Source organism: Pholcus phalangioides, unplaced genomic scaffold (assembly GCF_987345545.1).
Source record: "Pholcus phalangioides strain wild (caught in Gottingen) unplaced genomic scaffold, Ppha-v1.0 ptg000009l_1, whole genome shotgun sequence".
NCBI lineage: Eukaryota > Metazoa > Arthropoda > Arachnida > Araneae > Pholcidae > Pholcus > Pholcus phalangioides.
Window position 1 is genome coordinate 33,332,501 of NW_028301602.1, and position 20,042 is coordinate 33,352,542.

The 20,042-nt window shown below is 35.5% G+C and overlaps 1 protein-coding gene and 4 non-coding genes across 5 annotated transcripts in view; all 5 read right to left on the reverse strand.

Moving 5' to 3' along the window:
* TRNAS-AGA (transfer RNA serine (anticodon AGA)) overlaps nucleotides 1-45 on the reverse strand; it is an 82-nt gene extending 37 nt beyond the window's left edge. Inside the window, exon 1 of the tRNA in view lies at nucleotides 1-45. This exon is cut by the window's left edge and continues 37 nt beyond it. This is a non-coding gene — a tRNA (tRNA-Ser).
* A 79-nt stretch (nucleotides 46-124) lies between these two features.
* On the reverse strand, nucleotides 125-206 carry TRNAS-AGA (transfer RNA serine (anticodon AGA)). Its single transcript has one exon. It is a non-coding gene; the product is annotated as a tRNA-Ser (tRNA).
* Nucleotides 207-285: 79 nt separating this feature from the next.
* On the reverse strand, nucleotides 286-367 carry TRNAS-AGA (transfer RNA serine (anticodon AGA)). The gene has a single exon. It is a non-coding gene; the product is annotated as a tRNA-Ser (tRNA).
* Nucleotides 368-446: 79 nt separating this feature from the next.
* On the reverse strand, nucleotides 447-528 carry TRNAS-CGA (transfer RNA serine (anticodon CGA)). Its single transcript has one exon. It is a non-coding gene; the product is annotated as a tRNA-Ser (tRNA).
* Nucleotides 529-1,857: 1,329 nt separating this feature from the next.
* On the reverse strand, nucleotides 1,858-14,186 carry LOC149082958 (embryonic polarity protein dorsal-like). The gene is made up of 10 exons (XM_089236009.1): nucleotides 14,079-14,186; nucleotides 13,602-13,778; nucleotides 11,886-12,043; nucleotides 11,283-11,374; nucleotides 10,252-10,392; nucleotides 8,769-8,867; nucleotides 8,425-8,655; nucleotides 5,683-5,763; nucleotides 4,228-4,287; nucleotides 1,858-2,397 (listed from the first exon to the last, which is right to left on the reverse strand). Exons 2-10 carry the CDS (start codon nucleotides 13,755-13,757, stop codon nucleotides 2,036-2,038), a joined length of 1,380 nt encoding a protein of 459 aa, XP_089092135.1. The 5' UTR covers nucleotides 13,758-13,778; nucleotides 14,079-14,186; the 3' UTR covers nucleotides 1,858-2,035.
* Nucleotides 14,187-20,042: the final 5,856 nt, after the last annotated feature.

Genomic DNA, 20,042 nt, shown 5'->3' on the forward strand with positions numbered 1-20,042 from the left:
CAATGGATTTCTAGTCCATCGCCTTAACCACTCGGCCACAACTGCGCATGGAATGATTAGTTTGCTAAACATGGGTCTCTTGATGACGTCATATGCACGTAGAAGTGAAATCCTTAAAAAATTTCGCAGTTGGCAGGATTCGAACCTGCGCGGGAATATCCCAATGGATTTCTAGTCCATCGCCTTAACCACTCGGCCACAACTGCGCGTGAAATGGCTAGTTTGCTAAACATGTGTCTCTTGATGACGTCATATGCAGGTAGAAGTGAAAACCTTAAAAAATGTCGCAGTTGGCAGGATTCGAACCTGCGCGGGAATATCCCAATGGATTTCTAGTCCATCGCCTTAACCACTCGGCCACAACTGCGCGTGAAATGGCTAGTTTGCTAAACATGGGTCTCTTGATGACGTCATATGCAGGTAGAAGTGAAATCCTTAAAAAATGTCGCAGTTGGCAGGATTCGAACCTGCGCGGGAATATCCCAATGGATTTCGAGTCCATCGCCTTAACCACTCTGCCACAACTGCGCATGGAATGATTAGTTTGCTAAACATGGGTCTCTTGATGACGTCATATGCACGTAGAAGTGAAATCCTTAAAAAATTTCGCAGTTGGCAGGATTCGAACCTGCTCGGGAAATATCTTCATAGAATCTTTAAATGCTCATTAACGGGACTGCTTTATTATAGATTATTGTACTGTAAAACATAATATAAAAGCATTATTTTATGTGTCACGTAATTTCGTTTTAGGAATAGTTCTTCAGTTCCGGAATGTATCCAAGCAGGCATTTGGTCATTTTGGCGATCTGAATTTTTTTTGACCTAAAATGTAATAAATGTAAAAACGCAGATTCTGTTTCCGTTCATTTTTTTCGATTATGTGGTTGATTAATGGCTATTATTATTTTATAATTTTGTGTTAAAAAGATCACTTACAGAGAGCACGTGGGTCTCCAAATACCAAAGTTATTGTAATCAGGAAAAATCAATACCATTGTTGTTTTTTACTCTTTCATGAACAGGCTTTTGGCAATAAATTTGAATGATCTGTATTTGGTATCGGTGATGAATCGTAAAAAAGCTCAAACATACCTCACTGAGAAAAGAAAATTTAATGTATCATGGAAAATAGTCCGGCTTCGATGTACCGTTATTGGATTGCACAATAGTGCTGCGAACACGAAGTTCCAAAACTTTTCTTATAACATGACGAAAATTAGTATTGCTTGAGATGAGACTCGCGTACAGTTATGTTATTTCTCAGCCCTATCTTTCCTAGACTCCTTTCAATAAACACAACATATTCACGTTGAAAAGAGCAAAATTTCTAACGAATTGGTACATGCAGGAACGTGTTGCCCACGTATACATATGCGTAACCCTAACGTATTTATACGTCGCCACGAGTTGTTTCTTTCGAGTTATACTGATGCTACTCGAATATCTGTGTAATTCGAAATATTTTGAAGTTCGTTAAATGCTTTAATTTTCATGTGATGTAAATATCATGTGTGTCTGTTTGCTCTCTGCGAAGAGACTTTTCAAATGTGGGACCGGCTTCAAATTATATATATAGTATATGTGCAATTTCTATTTTTTGCTGTATACTTTTTGAGATATAAGCGTTGAAATTATGCCTTTTTCGTGTTCCGTTCGTCATGCCTCACTTTTCGAACATATTTGGTCAAAAAGTGAAGTTTCGGAGACGTATTCGCACTAAAAGTTAATAATTTTGGACAATTTGAAGGTATACAAGAAATTACATTTATAATTCATGCCTCTGTTTCAATAAAGTTAAACAGGAAAAAACGAAGGGCATAACACATTCTTCAAAATCTAGAAACATGTAGGATAACAATAAATTTTTATTTTATTGCAGAATAAATAATTTGATGGTTCAGATAAATGTTTACTTAAACAACACTTGACGCAATAGATGTATACAGACATAAAATACTCAAAAATGTGGAATGTACCAGTAACATCAATGAGAGGAACAACATAGTGTTGCATGTATTTTTTAAATCACACATCAATAACCATTGAAATTAAGAAATGACGTATCAATTAACGAGTCTATGTTCACGTGGTTTATGTCAGATTCAACATGTGTTGAGCTGAACTTGAAGTCATCCATATTGAACGGCTTCTCTGGAGGAGCATAATCGTTCTCCCATGAACTATTTGATGGGGGTTGTTGACAAATTCTTTGACCTAGGAAGGATTTCATGATATTTTCATGATGGCTGGATGCACAGTTTTTATGGTAATTAGTCATACCGTCAACTTTATGCTCGGGTGAAGTTTTGCAATTGTCGAAATTAGAAAATTGACTCGATTGCGATTGGTCATCCAAGTTCAGTAAAACATTTTCCTCTTGATATTCTAAATCATCTGTGGAGGAAGAAAATGTCCTATAAAAATGTTCATAAACTGATTTTTTGATTACGATGAAATGTAGAATAAAAGATGCTTAACCTTCTATATTGGTTGCTTGCTACCAGAGCCATATAACAAGGGCTGTCTCATGAGGCGCTGGAGTCGGTACCAGCTGACGTAGCTGACGTCACGCGTGACGTCATTCCCCTGCAGAACCACGACCACCTAGATTGCACCTAGATAACCACTAGATAGTTATATAGGAGGTCGTGGTCCTGTACTGCCAATTTAACTGAATTATTCCAAAATTATATTTTAAATCATCTTACTTGGTAGTTGTTATTTATTGGCTTGTTTCGTTCAGCCATTTAACTCATTTGAAATAAGTTTTGCATTATTACTTATGAGGTAACTTTCACTGTGAATATTTTTTTCGGATACATTTCACTTGAATCACGTAGATCAACTTTTATTGGGTTGATTAAAAGTCTACTCGAGACATAATTTCAATTATTTTCGGACTTTCTAATAATTGTTAATTGCTCTTTTGTTTTTATTCGAATTAGGTGTAGTTCTTTTTAAAGCCTGAGAGAGACTTCGTTATTACCAATACAATTGCAACATAAAAACATGGGGAACCAAATATCGATCGAGCCTCTTTTACGTTTTGGACACCCATATTTTGAAAGTCTTTGGGTCTTTAGGGAAAGTATGATAAGTGACTTGAATTCCAAGTTTCTTTGACTTACGGGTATTGATCTTGCACGTTGTAATTTCACAAGAACTCATATTTGTTTATCACTGATTTACACAAGAATCACAAAACAACATTATAAAAATACCATCTACGCATACCAGTGACACTAAAACAACACTATGAATCACTATTAAAACAGTAAAAAATAAGCAACTAAAATTTAAAACAATTCTCTTCAATACAGTATGTTTAATAAGCTGATGTCATCTGCGAGAAAAAAGTCACACACAGCAGCTTCAAGACCACGCTCACTGAGCCAAGGCTGCAAGCGCAACATCAAACAGATGAAACAGCCCTTACTAGATAGCCCCCGTTGCAACGAACCTGACCGCATTTTATACAGCGGTGTTGTTTTTAAATCGTTGCTTAACCATTTTTTGTCTATATTTTCTTTTCATGATAGTTTTTTATCCAACGTGATTCTGGCCATACACCTCTTTTCTTCCTACTTAGTTAAATAAAGTCAAAACTGAATGCATAATAATCCAAAATTTAATAAAATAAGGACGAAATCTGGAGCTTTGGCCAGTTCCGGGAAGGGGGGGGGAAGAAAGTATCACCCCCCCCCCAAGAGCCGAATTATACGGGGGGGGAAAAGGCATCTGTCGTATAAAATACGAGAAAATCCCCATCAAACCTACGCAGTAAATCCCCCACCGCCACCATCCGACATATCAACTTGGAACTGAGCGTAACCTGGGCTAGGGTTTAGGGAGCTCAGGGTTTAGGATCCTCTTAATTTCAAGGGCTCCTAGAAAAAGTGATGTTCTGGAGCCTCCAGTACTTTTCTGGAAAAGCCACAATTTATCACTTATTTATATACTTACTCAAGAAGACCACAGTACCAGATCTTATCACGTAGGCCTCCTATGGTCGTGACCTCTCCCCCCCCCCCCCCGGGGTTGATTCTGAAAGTAGTCACATTTTTCTAACCATATTTCATTTGAAAATTTTCACAGCCAAATTTTTTTTCATCCGTGGTCCTCACACCGAGACTAGCCCAACGTCACTGGGAGCAATGTGGCCCCAGATTAAGGACCACTGATATATAGTACTACTTATAAAATATTGTCATAAAAAATGCATACATTCATTTCTTGTTGAACATCTTTTCGCTGTTTTAGTAACTCTAGGTGATGTGATGTTTCCTGAAAAAAATATTAAAAAAAGAAAACGACACATTACATAGTCAAATGAGCAAACGACGTCGGCTATAATGAAAGGCAAGTTCTGAGATGAAGAGTCGTGGCCTTTGTAACTTTGCATGTCATTATATTATTGCATATGCAGTTTGAATGCATCATAAATAAAATACAATCACTTTTTACCAATTATCATATCTCTAAAGCAATTAATATTTCAATATCAATTTTTTTGGTCTTTAATAGGCTATTTTACTTGTATTTGAAATTTTTTTGCACAGTTTGCAATATCCTGAGTTGATCCCGATTTCCCGTATATTTATGGATACCTAGCCAGCCAAGCCATTATCGTGTTGTGTGTGTATTGATACGTTACCACCGGAACACCTTCCGCGGGCTGGATGGAACCCCCAAAGTGGACTGTATTTAGTCCGCGAGTCGGAGGTTGTACATCCCTGATCCACAGCTTTTTATATTTGAAATTACTTTATGGTTTTAATCATCTCTCAAATACGATTACGCTTGCATACAGAAAAAAGTGCTAAGGATATATGTACAATATCTTAGCGAAGTATTAATATTCTACTGAAGGAACTCGTTTAGGAGAAAAGAAGTACTATTATAAATTATAGTATAAACTAGTAAATACTTCATTAAATTAATTAATAAATACCTGAAAACTGAAACTTCTATGATTTGCATAATCATGCCTATCAATACACTAAGAACAAAGTGGATGGCAAGTACAAACACTTGGTTAGTAGTTGAAACTTTTTGGTATATACACACAAAACATAGATGTAAATACAATAAAACTTAAATATAGAAAATATTTATGTACAATATACATTCTCGTATCTAAAAATATCGATTTTCCCCATGCTTATTTCAAATAAGTTAACTGGGCGCACGGGCAGGGATGAGAAACAAATGAAAATCAAAAGGGAAAGGGGAAATGTAAATTGCAAGAAAAATATAATTTTTTATGTGTATTGGATAAATTGGGAAAAATGCAGAGAGACAGAAAGAGAGGGGTGTTAAAAATTAGATAAAGTTTGATTGGGAATAGCTTTGGTAAAGGTATTTAGAAATGTAAGTATGATTTTGAAGGATAAAAAGAGCGCATTCTTTAAGCGGGTGGTAAAGATCAGTATGGCTATTTGGTTGGTTGCAAAACTGACAAGGTTCATGAAATTTAAATTTGTGCACTATACCTCTGTTAGCGTAAAGTATAAAAGGATGAAGGCGTAACCTAGCTAAATCCCTACAAACCACCAGAGGGACTGAAGAGAAGGTATGATTGCGAAGACAGCGTAAATTCAAAATTATCGGCAAATTGGAATGATGTCGAAGCGGACAGTCGAGTAATAAATAAAAAATAAATCAATTAATTTTGCTCACTTTCATTTTGTATCGGTTGTAGAAGTCTTTCCAATCTCAATGATTCAAATTTTTTCCTCTTCTTAAGGACACCATCGGGATCTAAGGATGAAGGAAAAAAAATATAGTTGACGAACGAGAAATTTAAAAAGAATACGTATACAGTGATACTTCTCCATGTCCGAAACAATCAAAATAACCTTTACACGTGCTTTTTCGAAGATACACATGGACACAGAAAGAATGTATGCAAGGTTAGTCATCAAAGAAATGTTGCAATTAATTTTCGAGCTGTGAGAATCCAATATATCTATGTGGTATAATATGAAGAAAACTAACGAATTTCTTTAATGTTTTGTCTTTTTTCCGGTTTTTAAATCCCTTACTCTCCCGATTACACACCTATACGAATATATACACTGATATCCAAAATAGGAACAGTCCTTCCCTTAATCCATAAATGCGTAGTTTCGTATATGTGCAAATTTTTTAAACGTTCATTACCACAGCCAGTAAAGATAAAAGTTCCGAATCACCTTCGCGCATAAGCTAAGGTCATAATCTTCCCATTTTATATTTTGAATTTGCTGGTATATATCCCAATTAACGACAGCAACTCTTTGTTTGTTGCCGAGTATGTGTTCACTAATTTGTTTAAATTTCTTTTCTCTTGAAGTTATCAACCGGAAATTTACTTTCTTACTAAAGTTTGAATCACACAAAAAAAGGTAATTATATATTTGAAAAGTATTGTTATTTCAATTCTATGTGCGACTTTTGAGTGCTTTGCACTTCTTCAATAAGGCCCTGTATAAGCCGTAAAATTCGAAACAGATTTTTAAAAATAATTTTTTCGACTTTCAATACGTGTCATTAACTCTAAAAAGAGTTATCAGCTTGGAAAAAAATTATTCAAAGCTATCATATATACAGGGTGTTGCCTTGAAGTGGCGACAAACTCAGAGGGTGATATTAGGCAACAAGAGGAACAAAAGTTGCTTTTGAACATAATATCGCAAACCACGTTTAATCGGTGAAAATCGCAAAATTACTTATGAAGGGTGTGACGTCGAGCAGGGGGGAGGGAACAATAATGAGTAAAAAACATTTATTTGAAAGCATGATTACAACACAGCCTGTGGCGTACAAAATAAATCAGGCCATTTTATATAAGAAATTTTAGCCAAACTAGTTTCCAATATTCCACATAACCTTACAGTCTTCCTAAAGCCAGCTTGAAGACGTGCTGTGTAGTCCAGTGGTTTAGATATCTGACTCTCATCCTCACGACCAGGGTTCGAATCCCGGAATGACCAATCACGCTATTTCTGTACAAATACGGAACTCAAACAAATACTCACTCGGAAAAAAAGGGCACTTAAAAACCGTACGAGGAGAGGAGGGGGGTTACAATTCCCCCCTATCCCCACAGCGATTTCAATGGAATGTGAAAAGCATCCGCAAAGTAAAAAGACAAATAATCCGGACCAATAATTTCAGACGAGTCCACTAGCAAATACGAAATTTTTCTGAATAAAATTCCTGTAGGTTTTCATTACCTTAACTCATTTCATCCTAACCTACTCTACCAAAAGGCTTCAGCATACCTTTCCAAGTGTATCTTAGGTCTTGATATATCAAGACCCACACATCAATTTTTATAGCAGAGTGGTTTGTAATTTATTGCCCTACTTAAATTACATTTGGCTGTCGCTAAAAGTTCCATCAAAGTAATTGTAAAGCCATGTTTCGCCACCTGCACAGCCGCAGTATTTCTTTGTGCATTCTTCTACACATCGTTTGGACGCCCAACGACCGACTTTAAATGGTTTTGTCCTAAAATAGGATGTTTTTACACCCCGGGCTATTTCTATTTGTTTCAGTTTCCTCAAATAAGGTAATAAAAAATCTGCAATAAAAATGATTAATAAAAACTTTGTTTGCTTTAAGCTTTCTCTATAACTGTTCTCACATTATTAGGGTTCAAAATTGAAGCCTATTCAAAAAAAAATAATAATAATGATAACTACAGAAAAAGGAAGTAGCTGGTCAGTTATCATTTTTTCTCTTCACTGGTGGGCTAAATAGAAATTCTAGTGTAGCAAAATCCCCACCAGTTAACATGTTAAAAAAAACTTGAAATAATGTCCAAAACCTCTTGTAATTTTTTCCCTTCATCTACTTTCCTATGAATTGAATTTCCATTGAACTGTGCTGCACAGGCTGTATTGTAATCATGATGTCAAATAAATGGTTTTTTTTTCTACTTATTATTGGTTTTTTTGTCCCACTCAACGTCACAACCTTCATAAATATTTTTGCACTTTTCACCGACTAAACGTGATTTGCGATACCATGTTCTATGGCAATTTTCATTCCTTTTGATACCTTATATCACCCTTCTGAATTTGTCGCCACTTTAACGCAACACCCTGTATATGATTGTCATGGTCAAGAATTCCACAATTGTATAGAAAGTGAAATGTGATTTCAAGAATTGCACCGGAGGTGGTTATTTCTTCCTGTTTACCAATTCCAGCTCCCACTGTTCCGGACTTTTTTTTTACTCATTATTCACATATTAATGGATTTATTAAATTATTTTTAATTCCTTCAATACGTGTCAATAACTCCGAAAAAAAAGTGATCAGCTCGGAAAAAAAAAATTGAGCATTTAAGGCTTAATTTGCATTTTGAGCATTAAGGCGGAGATATGAGAGGTTCTACTATACTTCCAATGATAATATGAAAAATGGAACAAACCGTAGATTAAAGGTATGTAAGTATAACTTCTTGGTTTTCCAGCTGCACCATCAGATGGCCTACGAAGCTGCATCGAAACATCAACCGGCCTGTAAATATGTGAAGTCTTGTAAGGAGGAGTGAGCAAACATATGGCGGCTTTACGATGCACATGATGAGGTAGAAAATGACCAGGAGCAGACCAAACTGTCGCACCGTTATTTTCTTCATAAAAAATGACTTCAATGTCATCTGTATGAAAAATTCAACAAAACTTAATAAATACAAAATCATGGCAAATAGATGATTTTGAAAGGTCGCGAAAATATTTCTCATCGATTACTTCGATCAAAAGCAAATGGTACCTTTATTCACTTTGTCACACAGAATAATAATTTCCTGCTTTCCGATCACAGATCCACTGCAATGGCTTAGCCTCGTGATAGAGAGGTCAGATGTCACTCCTAAAATGATAATATAAAGAAAAATTTTAACTATATTGCCCCTACGTAACGTATACCATATAAAGCTGTACATTATATGAAGGTACTGCCGAGTCTCCATAAAATGAAGTTGTTTCCTTCATCGAAAGTATCTTTACAGTGTAGGGAAAATACATTGCTGAAGCAATTTATCAATGGCGGAGCAATATGGAAATTTGACCCTTGCAATGTGGAAATTTGACCCTTGCAATGTGGAAATTTGAGTGTCCCAAAAAGGACAAAGTTATGTTAAAAAGTTTTTCTGCAGGAAGACTACTGTATGAGGGCTAGAAAAATCCATTGTCCGACATGCCCGGGGCATGTAAAAACTTTGACCAGGCATGCATTTTTTTCGACTACATGCCTGACCTGGGAATGTAAAAAAATAAATAAATAAAAGCCTTCATTGTTTTATTTTTTCATCAACAACGATGCAAGTGTTCCCATACACATGCTTAAAATATTACAGCAGTCGTGATGAAATCTACAGCCCATGTATGTCATTACCCTGACCTATTTTTACGGCCCTAATATTTGAAGCCCTGTGTGGCCATCAGCATCAACTTCTGCGATTGGGCAGGCCACCAAACCAATATTTCCACAGGCCTTTCTCTATAGTAGATATATAATTAACCCTATCGTCAATAATAGTAATAGCAATAGCCTGGGTTCCTTCCGGGCCGCCAGGCTGGAGCCCTGTCAATTTCCCTCTTGCGTGGGAGACATGGGTCCGGCTGCGCACCCGCTCAAGTCTTCTAGTCCTGTAGCCTAAATCGGTTGGTGCCCTTTTGATGCATGGAACCTGGTGATAGTCAAATATAGTTACAGTTTCGACTGTGTAAACTGGTTGGTAAATATTTCTATTCAGTTTGGTAGGGGGACTTAGAAAAACCGCTTTGTCCGGGGACCTATATTGATCTTAAAATGGAACTGGGTGAACCAATGAATTTGGCGACTTTTTTTCCCAACGCCAACAGGGACACAAAATTGAATAAGGCGCGGTTCATTCAATTCATCAAATTTTAGATTTTGATGACTGCATTGCTTCTGAATTTCTGGTTCGTTTGCTACGAAATTTATTTCAAAATTTTGATTTCTTATTTAGGCAAATAAATAATTTTTTCTTTCAATTTTTTTTAGTAATTGAATCCAGTAATAATGCGTAATAATAATTTTCTGGTATCAATTATTTCAAAGCATCGCATGTTAACTTTTTCGAGATTTGTCCAGCCCGGTACTGTATGCACATATATCGTTAGAAGAATAGTTTTTATGACGAAATTCCATTTTTAAAATAAAAAGTAAGAGTGAAAAAAAAAATTCAAATTTGAAAAATGATCACATAACTGTCAGAGAGACAACTTACTGTGATCGAATATTGGTTCACTGACCACTGGTTGAAGAGGAATCGAAATTTCCCCATTATGGCTAGCAATGAATACTTGGAAGCAGAGACGTACGCTATTCAAGTCGATTCTTTGCAGGTGATCACAGTGAGAGAATCCAGCTGAAATATGTTTCGAATAGAAATGAATTAGTTTTGTGGAATATTAAAAATTAGGATGAAAGTGATTTAAAGTGTACTTATTTCACGTATATGTCAATCTCACTTCACAAACTGAAATATCCAAATGCATGAAAATTAAAAACATTTTCAATTGTGAATATCGTATAATGCAGAGGTTCTCACCCTATGGGGTCACACGGGGGGGGGGGGGGGGCTTCCGAGATGATTAACAGAAGTCCACTAACAGCCAGGGGCTCTTGAATTATGGGCCCTGACCCAAACTTTATTCACATGGATTTCCTACATGATTCATATAAATCTACTTACAGCCAGGAATTCTTGAGCTATAGGTCACGAACCGAACTTGAAGTTTGGCTCGTTCGTATGGACATCTCTCTGAGAGGGATTTAATACAAATCCACTTACAGCCAGCAATTCTTTAGCTATGGGTCACGATCCAAACTTAATTCGAAGGGATTTTCTAGATGAGTCTTACAAATCCTATAACAGTCCTGTTATAAATGCAGTTATTGCGTCACCGGTTTCACCAATTTCGAAAAACAAATAACCCCATGTGTCATGAAGCTGATGTTCTTGTTTATTTTGGGTCGCGGCTGAAAAACTGCAAGAATCCCTGGTATAATGTGTAGCATATAACATATTTAACAGAGGCGTGGATTTGAAGTGGACTGGCAACCATTATGGAATTTTTAGTGGTAGTACTCATGTATATAGGAGGATACAGAAGTGGGGCGGTTGGAGGGGATCATCTTTCCTGTAATTGAAAAACATTGTGCTATTTGCGAAGGCGGGTCGGCGGAGGTGGAAAATCGTCCTGTTAAAAAAATTCTTTCAATTATTGTTAGACATCCAAGATGATCACGACTCACTTCTGAATGGATCGACGTTCAAATTCTGTCTTTGCATAAGTGATTCTTTTATTTCTTTTCGTTTCACGCACTGGATCCCAAGGTTAGGAAAACTGAAAGTTGAAGTCACAAAATTAGTTGAATTCATTTCAATACGTTGTATGTTCTGACTTTAAAATCATACCATGTCCGAGAAGCTTAACCCTCTACGGTTCACCCCCATTAAAACGTATTGAAAAATACGTGGGTCGATTAGAATATTGCGCACTGTTAGCATACCTTTAGTTAAAGGCAATTTACCAATTAACCAGTCAATTTTTAATTAGTTACAGGGGCTAATTAAAGATAATATATATATATATATTTTTTTCCTTTTATTTTTGTACCTTTATTTATAAACTGATAAAATTCTGCTTAGTAAAGTTGAATAGTTGTTATCTTGAATTCCCCTTCAAATTTGTTGCGATTTCATAAATTTCTGAATTCGTAAAATTTCAGCAACTCTCAAAAAATGACTGACAAGGAATCAACTACTTCTAGATAAAAAATTACTAAAGAGGGTTAATATGTAGAAACCAATATTGTTTTAAAAAATGTAGTGAATGAATTGAATAGATATATCACCTGCAGGTCATGTCAGTACTCGTGTCTATCGTCAAACAGCAAATGCCGTTACCAGAAATGCCTTTGCCTACCAGATTGTGAGGATGAGGATAATATGGAGGACCTTCTCTCGTGACACATGACACTAGACAAATAGCAACTCCTCGAAATCCATGAATCTGAAGGAAATTTTAATATAACTTGATCAGAGTAGAGCAAAGAAGTTTAGGCACTAAAAATGCTCAACGTATGTATAGGCACTAAAGAAATAATTTTTATAATTAAACGGGGAAAAAAGGAAAAAGTAAGTAAAAGCTACATTATATATGTGATATTAAAGGTCCGAAAACTGGCTGAAAAATTGACTGCACTAAGTCCACTGTTTCAATAATAGATTACAATAACTGCATTATTTGCCAAGTTGATATTATTATACAAAAAAAAATTACTTGTGGTCCTTCAAGGTTAGGTAGAGTTCGATTTAATGGAAAACTCAATTTGTAATTTTTTCACATGAAAAATAGTGCTAGCTGAAATTACACAATAATTATATAAAAGCTTTAACGTTTTCATCCAATGTTTTTAAAAGAGAAACATTTTCATTATAACGACATATATTTTTTTTCAAAATTTTCAAATACTGAGCTTTGTAATGCGTTTTACATTGATTTGAAAAAACAACAAAAAAAACAACAACAAACACCTCTCAAACTCTCTCTGGAGATGATTTTTTACACATCTAAACAAATTCGTCATGGTTAAAAAAGGCATGTGTGGCAATTTGCTTGAAATTGCAGACTCTACTCATGATGCTTTCAAATTTAACAAATAAGGATGATTTTAACCTAGGCTAAAACTTCTCATATCATTCAGTGAAAACAGAGCAGGCAGACATTCAACACGATAGATACTTACGTAACCTGAAAAATTCGAGCATTTGTTTTTTCACTTCAAAATACTAAAAACAGGTAGCAGCACTAGAATTACACGAAAAAAGTATAACTCAACGTGATGCGTTAGGCACACATATAGACACACTCACACAACACGTTCTTGCATATGCCAATTCGTTACAAATTACACAGAGGAATGTGTACGAGGTGCATAAAGTAGTAGTATAAAGACTTGTTTAAAGGAGTATACTGGAAGACCCACTAGAAGACATGGGTATTTGAAATCTGGTGTATATGAAAAAAATATCGCTGAAATTCTGGAGATGATTTTTGCATTCTTTTATAACTTGCAGTGATATTGCGGGTGTTTATTTAGGGTATAAAAAAATGAAATCAAAATGCAGGACTAGAGCCCTGCCAGCTCCAACCCCTTCCTGTTGGAGTCAAGACGTCAACTGATGGGGGTATTGGGGCAGTCATCGGTCAGCTATGCTTCTACAATGCCATGCAATGCGTGATGAAGTTCTCAGTGATAAAAATATTCAAGTTCTACGGAATATAGTATCTAAAAAATTCACGAATAAACATAAAAAAATGCCGAAATCATCATTTACAGCTGGAAAAATTGAAAAAAAATAAAACAAAAACCATTTAGAAAAGTTTCAAAAAATAAACAAAAATTGTCATTTATGGCATTTTGCCTGAACTTCCGGGCTCTATTAATCAGTACCAACAGAAACTTAAGATAACGAATCATAAAAATTCCCGGAAAGCGTTATTTATACATTTTTATTATTGATTTTATATTTTGAGAGGGTGAAGAAGGTAGACAAAATAGAATTACTTTTATAGTAGGAAACGATTTAGCATTTCCTGTGCTTCTTTCACCTCGGATACAACCAGCCGAACGTCCTTCGCATTTGTATCGGAATCGAACCTTCGCTCGAGAAGGCTGTTCAAGTATCTCCACGAAAACGCCATCACATAACATTTGATTCATGATTCTTTCTATACAAATCAGCTTAAGCGGGGGGAAAAAAGAAGCAATTAACAATATTTCCACAACTTCAAGCAGTTTTGAATTTACTAAAAATTCTCTAGATAATAGATGAGGTGAAACACAAATTAGTCATTGATGAATGCAGATAGAATCTATATACAGCGCATTATTATTTTCTTAAATAATCAACGAAATTTTAAAACAATTGATGAATTTCAAAACCAAGATTACGTAATCAAATGGAAGTATGTGAAAAAAAAATTATGCAGTTGCACTCGATGACATTTAAAGTAATAAAGAAATGAAAACTGATTTTCTCACCTTGAATTAAGACGAGGGTAATTTCAGTTTCGCAATTAACTCATATAAGATGAATATAGGAATGAAAATGTCTTGCAGCTGTCATTGAGAAATCGGAAGCGTGTTCTTTCTTCCTCGTTGGGAGCTATTTTGCGTAGCCAAACGTTCGCATTTTCACACGCTTCCTTTTTTTTTATTCCTGCGTTTCCTTCCATTCGTCAAGATTTTAGCGATAAGAAACTGATGGAGCGTCCGAAGTCTCTACAATCGGAAGTTTCATTTCCAGAAAAAAAGAGATAAGCATAATAGTTACAATCACAATATTCTAAATTTTATCGCTTATCAACTTAGTTTTTTTAATCCAGATTTCCCGTCATTAACGTATAGGATTTAACCTCAATAAAATTAGTTACAAAATATTTCACAAAAAGATCTTACCAGTTTCGTTCTCGCAATATTAAACTACATGTTAGAATGAAGACGTGTTTAATTAAAGGGGTTGGTGCACACAAATTTGCCTAAAAATACATCTTTCAATTTTTAAATATTATAAAATTTTCTGCGTCTAACTTCGCTTGAGTTTTCATTCTACTTGCACCAGAAGTATTTTTTAAGTATTTTAACATAAACGTCCGGCAGGCATTATATGTGCTAATGTTTACCATTAAAACGTTCTTTTTTCAAAACTACGTTTTTTGTCAGACAAGGAACATTTTTTCAACTACCACTTGTTCAAACGTCTTGAAACTTTATGTGTCTCTCAACACTGACGTGTTACATACGAGTTCTCATTAAAATGATTTTAAAAAAGTTTTTTATACGACAGAATAAAAATTTTGGTGATTTTTGAAAAAAATTATGTATCTTGTTGAAATTAATCGAAAGAAAAAAGTAACCGGCTACCAAAAAATCCAAAAAATTCTCGTAAAATTGTATAGAAATATCTGCAAAATTTGACAAAAAAAAAAAATTGAGGGCCTCAAGTGAAGAGAAAAAAGTTATACGTTCCTTGAAGGCATGGGATTTTTTTCATAGAGAAAAATTAAACTTATTTTCTTTAAAACTTATTTATTTTAATTTCCTGCCTAATATGCGCGATGGCGTATAATCCGAACATGCAAACACATACCTTTATCGCCAGCAATGAAATCTTAAGAAATGAAAGGAGTTGTTGGTCATGTTTTTCTGGAAAAATGTTCGTTCTACTCGCATGTATATAGACCATCTGTTTGTTATCTTAAATTTTTTTTCCAGAATTATTTTCAAAAGTATACATTTTCATTCCAATTTCTCTTCGAAGAAGCTACAGATATACAAATGCTCAGTGGTCTATAGCCTACTCAAAAGAATTCTTCTTTTTTTTTCAGATGCTGTAAGATTTGCTCTGATTAGAATTATAACCGGCACAGAGAAAATAGAAATAGAAAGGAAATAGCTAAACCCTCTGTAGAAATGCAAAGAGTCAAGTTAGGAGAGGTATTTCGTCACTGCCAGAATACAAGGCCTCAAGTTAAGGAAGATATTTTGTAATTGCCACTGAGAGGGTTAAGCATAACCATATTACAGGCAAGAAATTACGTTAAGTTGATTTTTTTGTTTGGGTTTCATGATTAACTAGGTTAATCCTTTCAGTACCAAATTATGAAAAAATTCAATAATTATCATGAAAAATCTTTGGAAGAGATCAATTTAGTTCTACTTAAGTCTTAAAAAGAAAAAAAAAAGTAAAAAAATTATTTATTACCCAACGATTTAACTGATGTACTTTAACGTTTCGTCAACATATACGCATACAATAAAGATAAAAAATACAGATTTTTTTCAAATGCGTCGAATATAACACTAATGTAATGAATATTTTCTTCATTCCCCACCACAAGGAAAGCCATTTCATGCATTTGTTAGGGAAAATTTTGTAAAAGCGGTGCTTTGATGCATTAAACACTTTTACGGGGCGAAACATTTAACTAAATTTTATTAAGTAACATATTTAAATAAACAAATAGTTCTATACTTCAGTTGTCATCTGGTTAATCGTGTAGTTTTATCCGGAGCCTTTATATTTAAAAAATACCAGCACCCACCAACGTTTGTTAGGGTTGTTACGGGGGGGGGGGATTAAAAAGTTGGTAGTACTTTTTAATATATCGTGAGTACTAAATGTATTAAGGTTATCTGATCGTAAAATATTTTTTAAAATAATGTAAATTATGATAATATGTCTGTCGGATCGAGCTACTATGGAAACTAAGTTTTTGTCATCCCTGAGCCTATTCAAGATATAATCTACTATGTACAATTTCATTCTCTGATAATCAAGAATCCAAAAATTCGACCCGGATCTGAGAACCTGCGGATGTCATGCAGCTTAGTCATAAGATAAAAATCTGATGACACTCATCATTTTCGGTTCATTGAACGCTTTGTTGACTCCTTGTTTCTCTGGAATCTACCATCATTTTTTGAAACCAGTCTTTTCATGACTCGTGAATGCCAATGGAAGTTTGCTTCTTTTTTACAGCGAAAAAGGAAGAAAATCAACCAAACACCATTTACAAATTAGTGGGACCAAACGAGAACTAGCAAAGATTCACTGTAGATTTACCCAAATTAGTTACATCCGCCTGCCTGAATACAAAAATACAATTTTCTTTGAATCGAATTAGAACAGAAAATCACGAAATATTAGTTTATCCTTTAATTACCAATTCCACTCTATTCAATTTTTCAGAAAGAAAAAGTTTTTACATTTTAATGGATTTGATCCTAATTCCGGTTAGTTTTCTTCAATCATGCTTGAGTTAGGAGACAAAATGACAAGATTCCAGTCATTCGTTCTTATTTCGAAATGAGCTTTGAATCTTTTTCAAAAATTTTGTTCTTACTAAATACAGTTTTTCCAGGAATAAATAAATCGATCTTTTCATTAGAAGTAAAGTAAATGTTTGGAAAGATGATGCGTATTTGGAAGATGATCTGTATTTCAGAATGTTTTTCATACAGTGGGTGCAATTTCTAAGCATAAATTTATACATAAAAACAGTTATATAATACTACTCACAATAAATGAAACGAATAAACATTTTATTCCTTAATAAATTAAAAAAAAAACCCTTTAATTAATGGAAATAACATACCGATTACATTAAATATTTTAATAGTTTGCGATTTTGGTATGGTTTTAGAAATTTATATATAGAAAGTGTGTTTTATATGTAAATTATTAACATTTTATTGGGATGTTCTGTTTCATCTTTTTTCTTCAGATTTTTTTTTCTTTTCTCATATGATAGTCTATGACATAATTATCCTTCATTTCATTTAAAACAATTTTCTAAACCGATCAAGATCTGGTGTAATAGATGGCAAAAAATTTTACTCGAGATGGTATTTGACTTGAAAATTATAGTCTTGGAAAGATAGTAATATGCAGCTTCTCGATAGAGAGAGAGAGAGAGAGAGAGAGAGAGAGAGACAGAAAAAGGTGGTTGATCATAGAATGAATCCTGCAATAATATAACTACGATTACTGTTTGAACTGTATTTTTAGTGGACTTGAACGTGTTCTACGAATATTTTTCACACCAACCCTGTCTTTCCCCCCTTATTTTTGGAGAAATTTACTCGTATTCGTTACTTTTTTTCTGAAATCGTGGTTATATGTATACGCATGATCTCTGCATGATTATCTTAAATTTTATTTTTCCAGAAATTAACTACAAATAATTAACTTTTTTCTATGAAAAAAATTGTAAGTCATCGTAGATCTGCTTCTGCATTTTTTGAAGTAGTTTAAATTAAAATGGATCTACATTTTCTTTTTACGTACTTGTCTGCATATTATATTACCTCTGACTTCCGGCAAGCATTTACCATCTTCAATTTAAAATATATAAGGCAGATGGTAGCACCAGCTGGCACGTACAACTCTGACAAAATATGTACACTAGGGGCCACACATACAAACTCGGGAAACGTATTCTGACATCAGGGCCATCTTAAAAGAGCATCATGGTTGCCCGGGCCAAGTGAGTTTTCTGAGGCCCTACCTGGCTAATTTTCGAAAAATTCAACCACTTCTCGTTTTTCTGTGGCCTCCAGGCCCTGCCCAGGTTGGCCCATGCGTTAAGACAGCGCTGTCTGATATATACTGGTTCGTGTTAGAAATTTCGCAGATGAATGTGTACGAGGTACGTTTAAGTAAGTACACTGCTCAAAACAATTAGGGGAGCACATGGTTTTAACAAAATTACGCAAAGATGTATACCGATAAGTAACATAAAATTAACCATCCATAATTTAAAGCCTAGCAGGAAACGGAAGAAGAAAACTTAATATGCAAATCAAGTTCATGACGTCAAAAACCAGAAAAAGGAGATAAGGGCAGAAATCGGGATGTTGCAGAAACGTCTGTTTTACTGCCGTAACTGCGAAATTCGATTGCGCAGTATTGTTTTTTGAGACAAGGTGACTTGAGGATGTCTCAACAACGTGATTTACCGGAATCCATGGCATGGCGTGTTACAGGCAGACTGGAATCCGGGCAAACACAATGTAGTGTCGCGGACGCTGTTGGAATCGCCAGAAGTGTTGTTGCAAGGCTGTGGAATCGATTCCAAGAAACAGGAAATGTTAGACGTCGACTAGGGCAAGGTCTGCCACGCGCCACTACAGCAACTGATGACAGGTATATACGGTTAACAGCCCGTCGAAACAGAATAGAGAATGCTACGCAGCTGCAAAGACGGTTGCTCTTGGCAACAGGACGAAGGGTGTCCAGCCAAACAGTACGTAATCGGCTTCATGAGGGAGGGCTCTATACACGTAGGCCAATGGTCTGCATTCCGTTGATCCCACGCCACCGTGCCGCCCGAAGAAGATGGGCTGCTGAACATCGAGAACATCGAGAGCTGTTTACAGACGAGTCCCGATTCAGTCTGGAGTGTGACACCCGACGTGTTCTTGTATGGAGGGACAGGGGCACTCGAAATAACCCCGCATTCGTTCGTGAAAGGTCACAATACAGACGAGCTGGTTGGATGGTATGGGGTGGAATCAGCATAGGCGGACGTACGGACCTGCGTATCATTCGGAATGGCACTTTGACGGCCCGAAGGTATGCAGACGAGATACTGCGACCTCATGTCATCCCTTACGCTGGAGCCATTGGAGATTCCTTTGTTTTCCAGGATGATAATGCCCTACCGCATAGAGCTCGTCTGGTGGAGAACATACTTGAAGCTGAAACAATACAGCGTATGAAATGGCCAGCGTGCTCTCCTGACCTGAATCCGGACGACGCATTGCTGCGCGACCAAGGCCGCCTGTTACTGTCCGAGACTTGCAGATTGCACTTCTTGAGGAGTGGAACAGTATTCCCCAAAGTCTGATCGATAACCTCATCGCATCCATGGCAAACAGGTGTGCAGCAGTCTTAGCTGTTCGAGGAGACCACATGCCCTATTAAAACTCATGCATCATGTCTAAACAGTACTTTTTTTAATCGTTTACATGTAACCAAATTGCCCTAAATCATCTTTTCATGTTTTTTCCATATTTTCAAAGAATTAAAGCTTAATTCCAAATTTTTTTACGTCTTTTTTCTGTATTGCGCATTGATACGCGTGTACTATCCACTGTATGCCAATACGTGGCTGTCTCGCATGGTTTTCTTCACTTTTTTGCTTGCTCCCCTAAGTGTTTTGAGCAGTGTAGTAGTATAAAACATAAAATAATGTGAATGCTTTACTTTTCAATTTTAATGAAACGAAGAAAACAATTTGGGATAACCTAATTCGTAGTAATCTTCCAAATAACAGCAATTTTATTTTCTATATCCACTTCCTATAACTATTAAATCCCAATTTATTGAACCATTCACAATTATTGCTCCTAATTTCATTTACTATCTGACTGACTTTTGCTATTTGTCTATAGCATTTCTATTAATAAAATACCAAAACCTGAGTACGTGCGCTTGAAGCT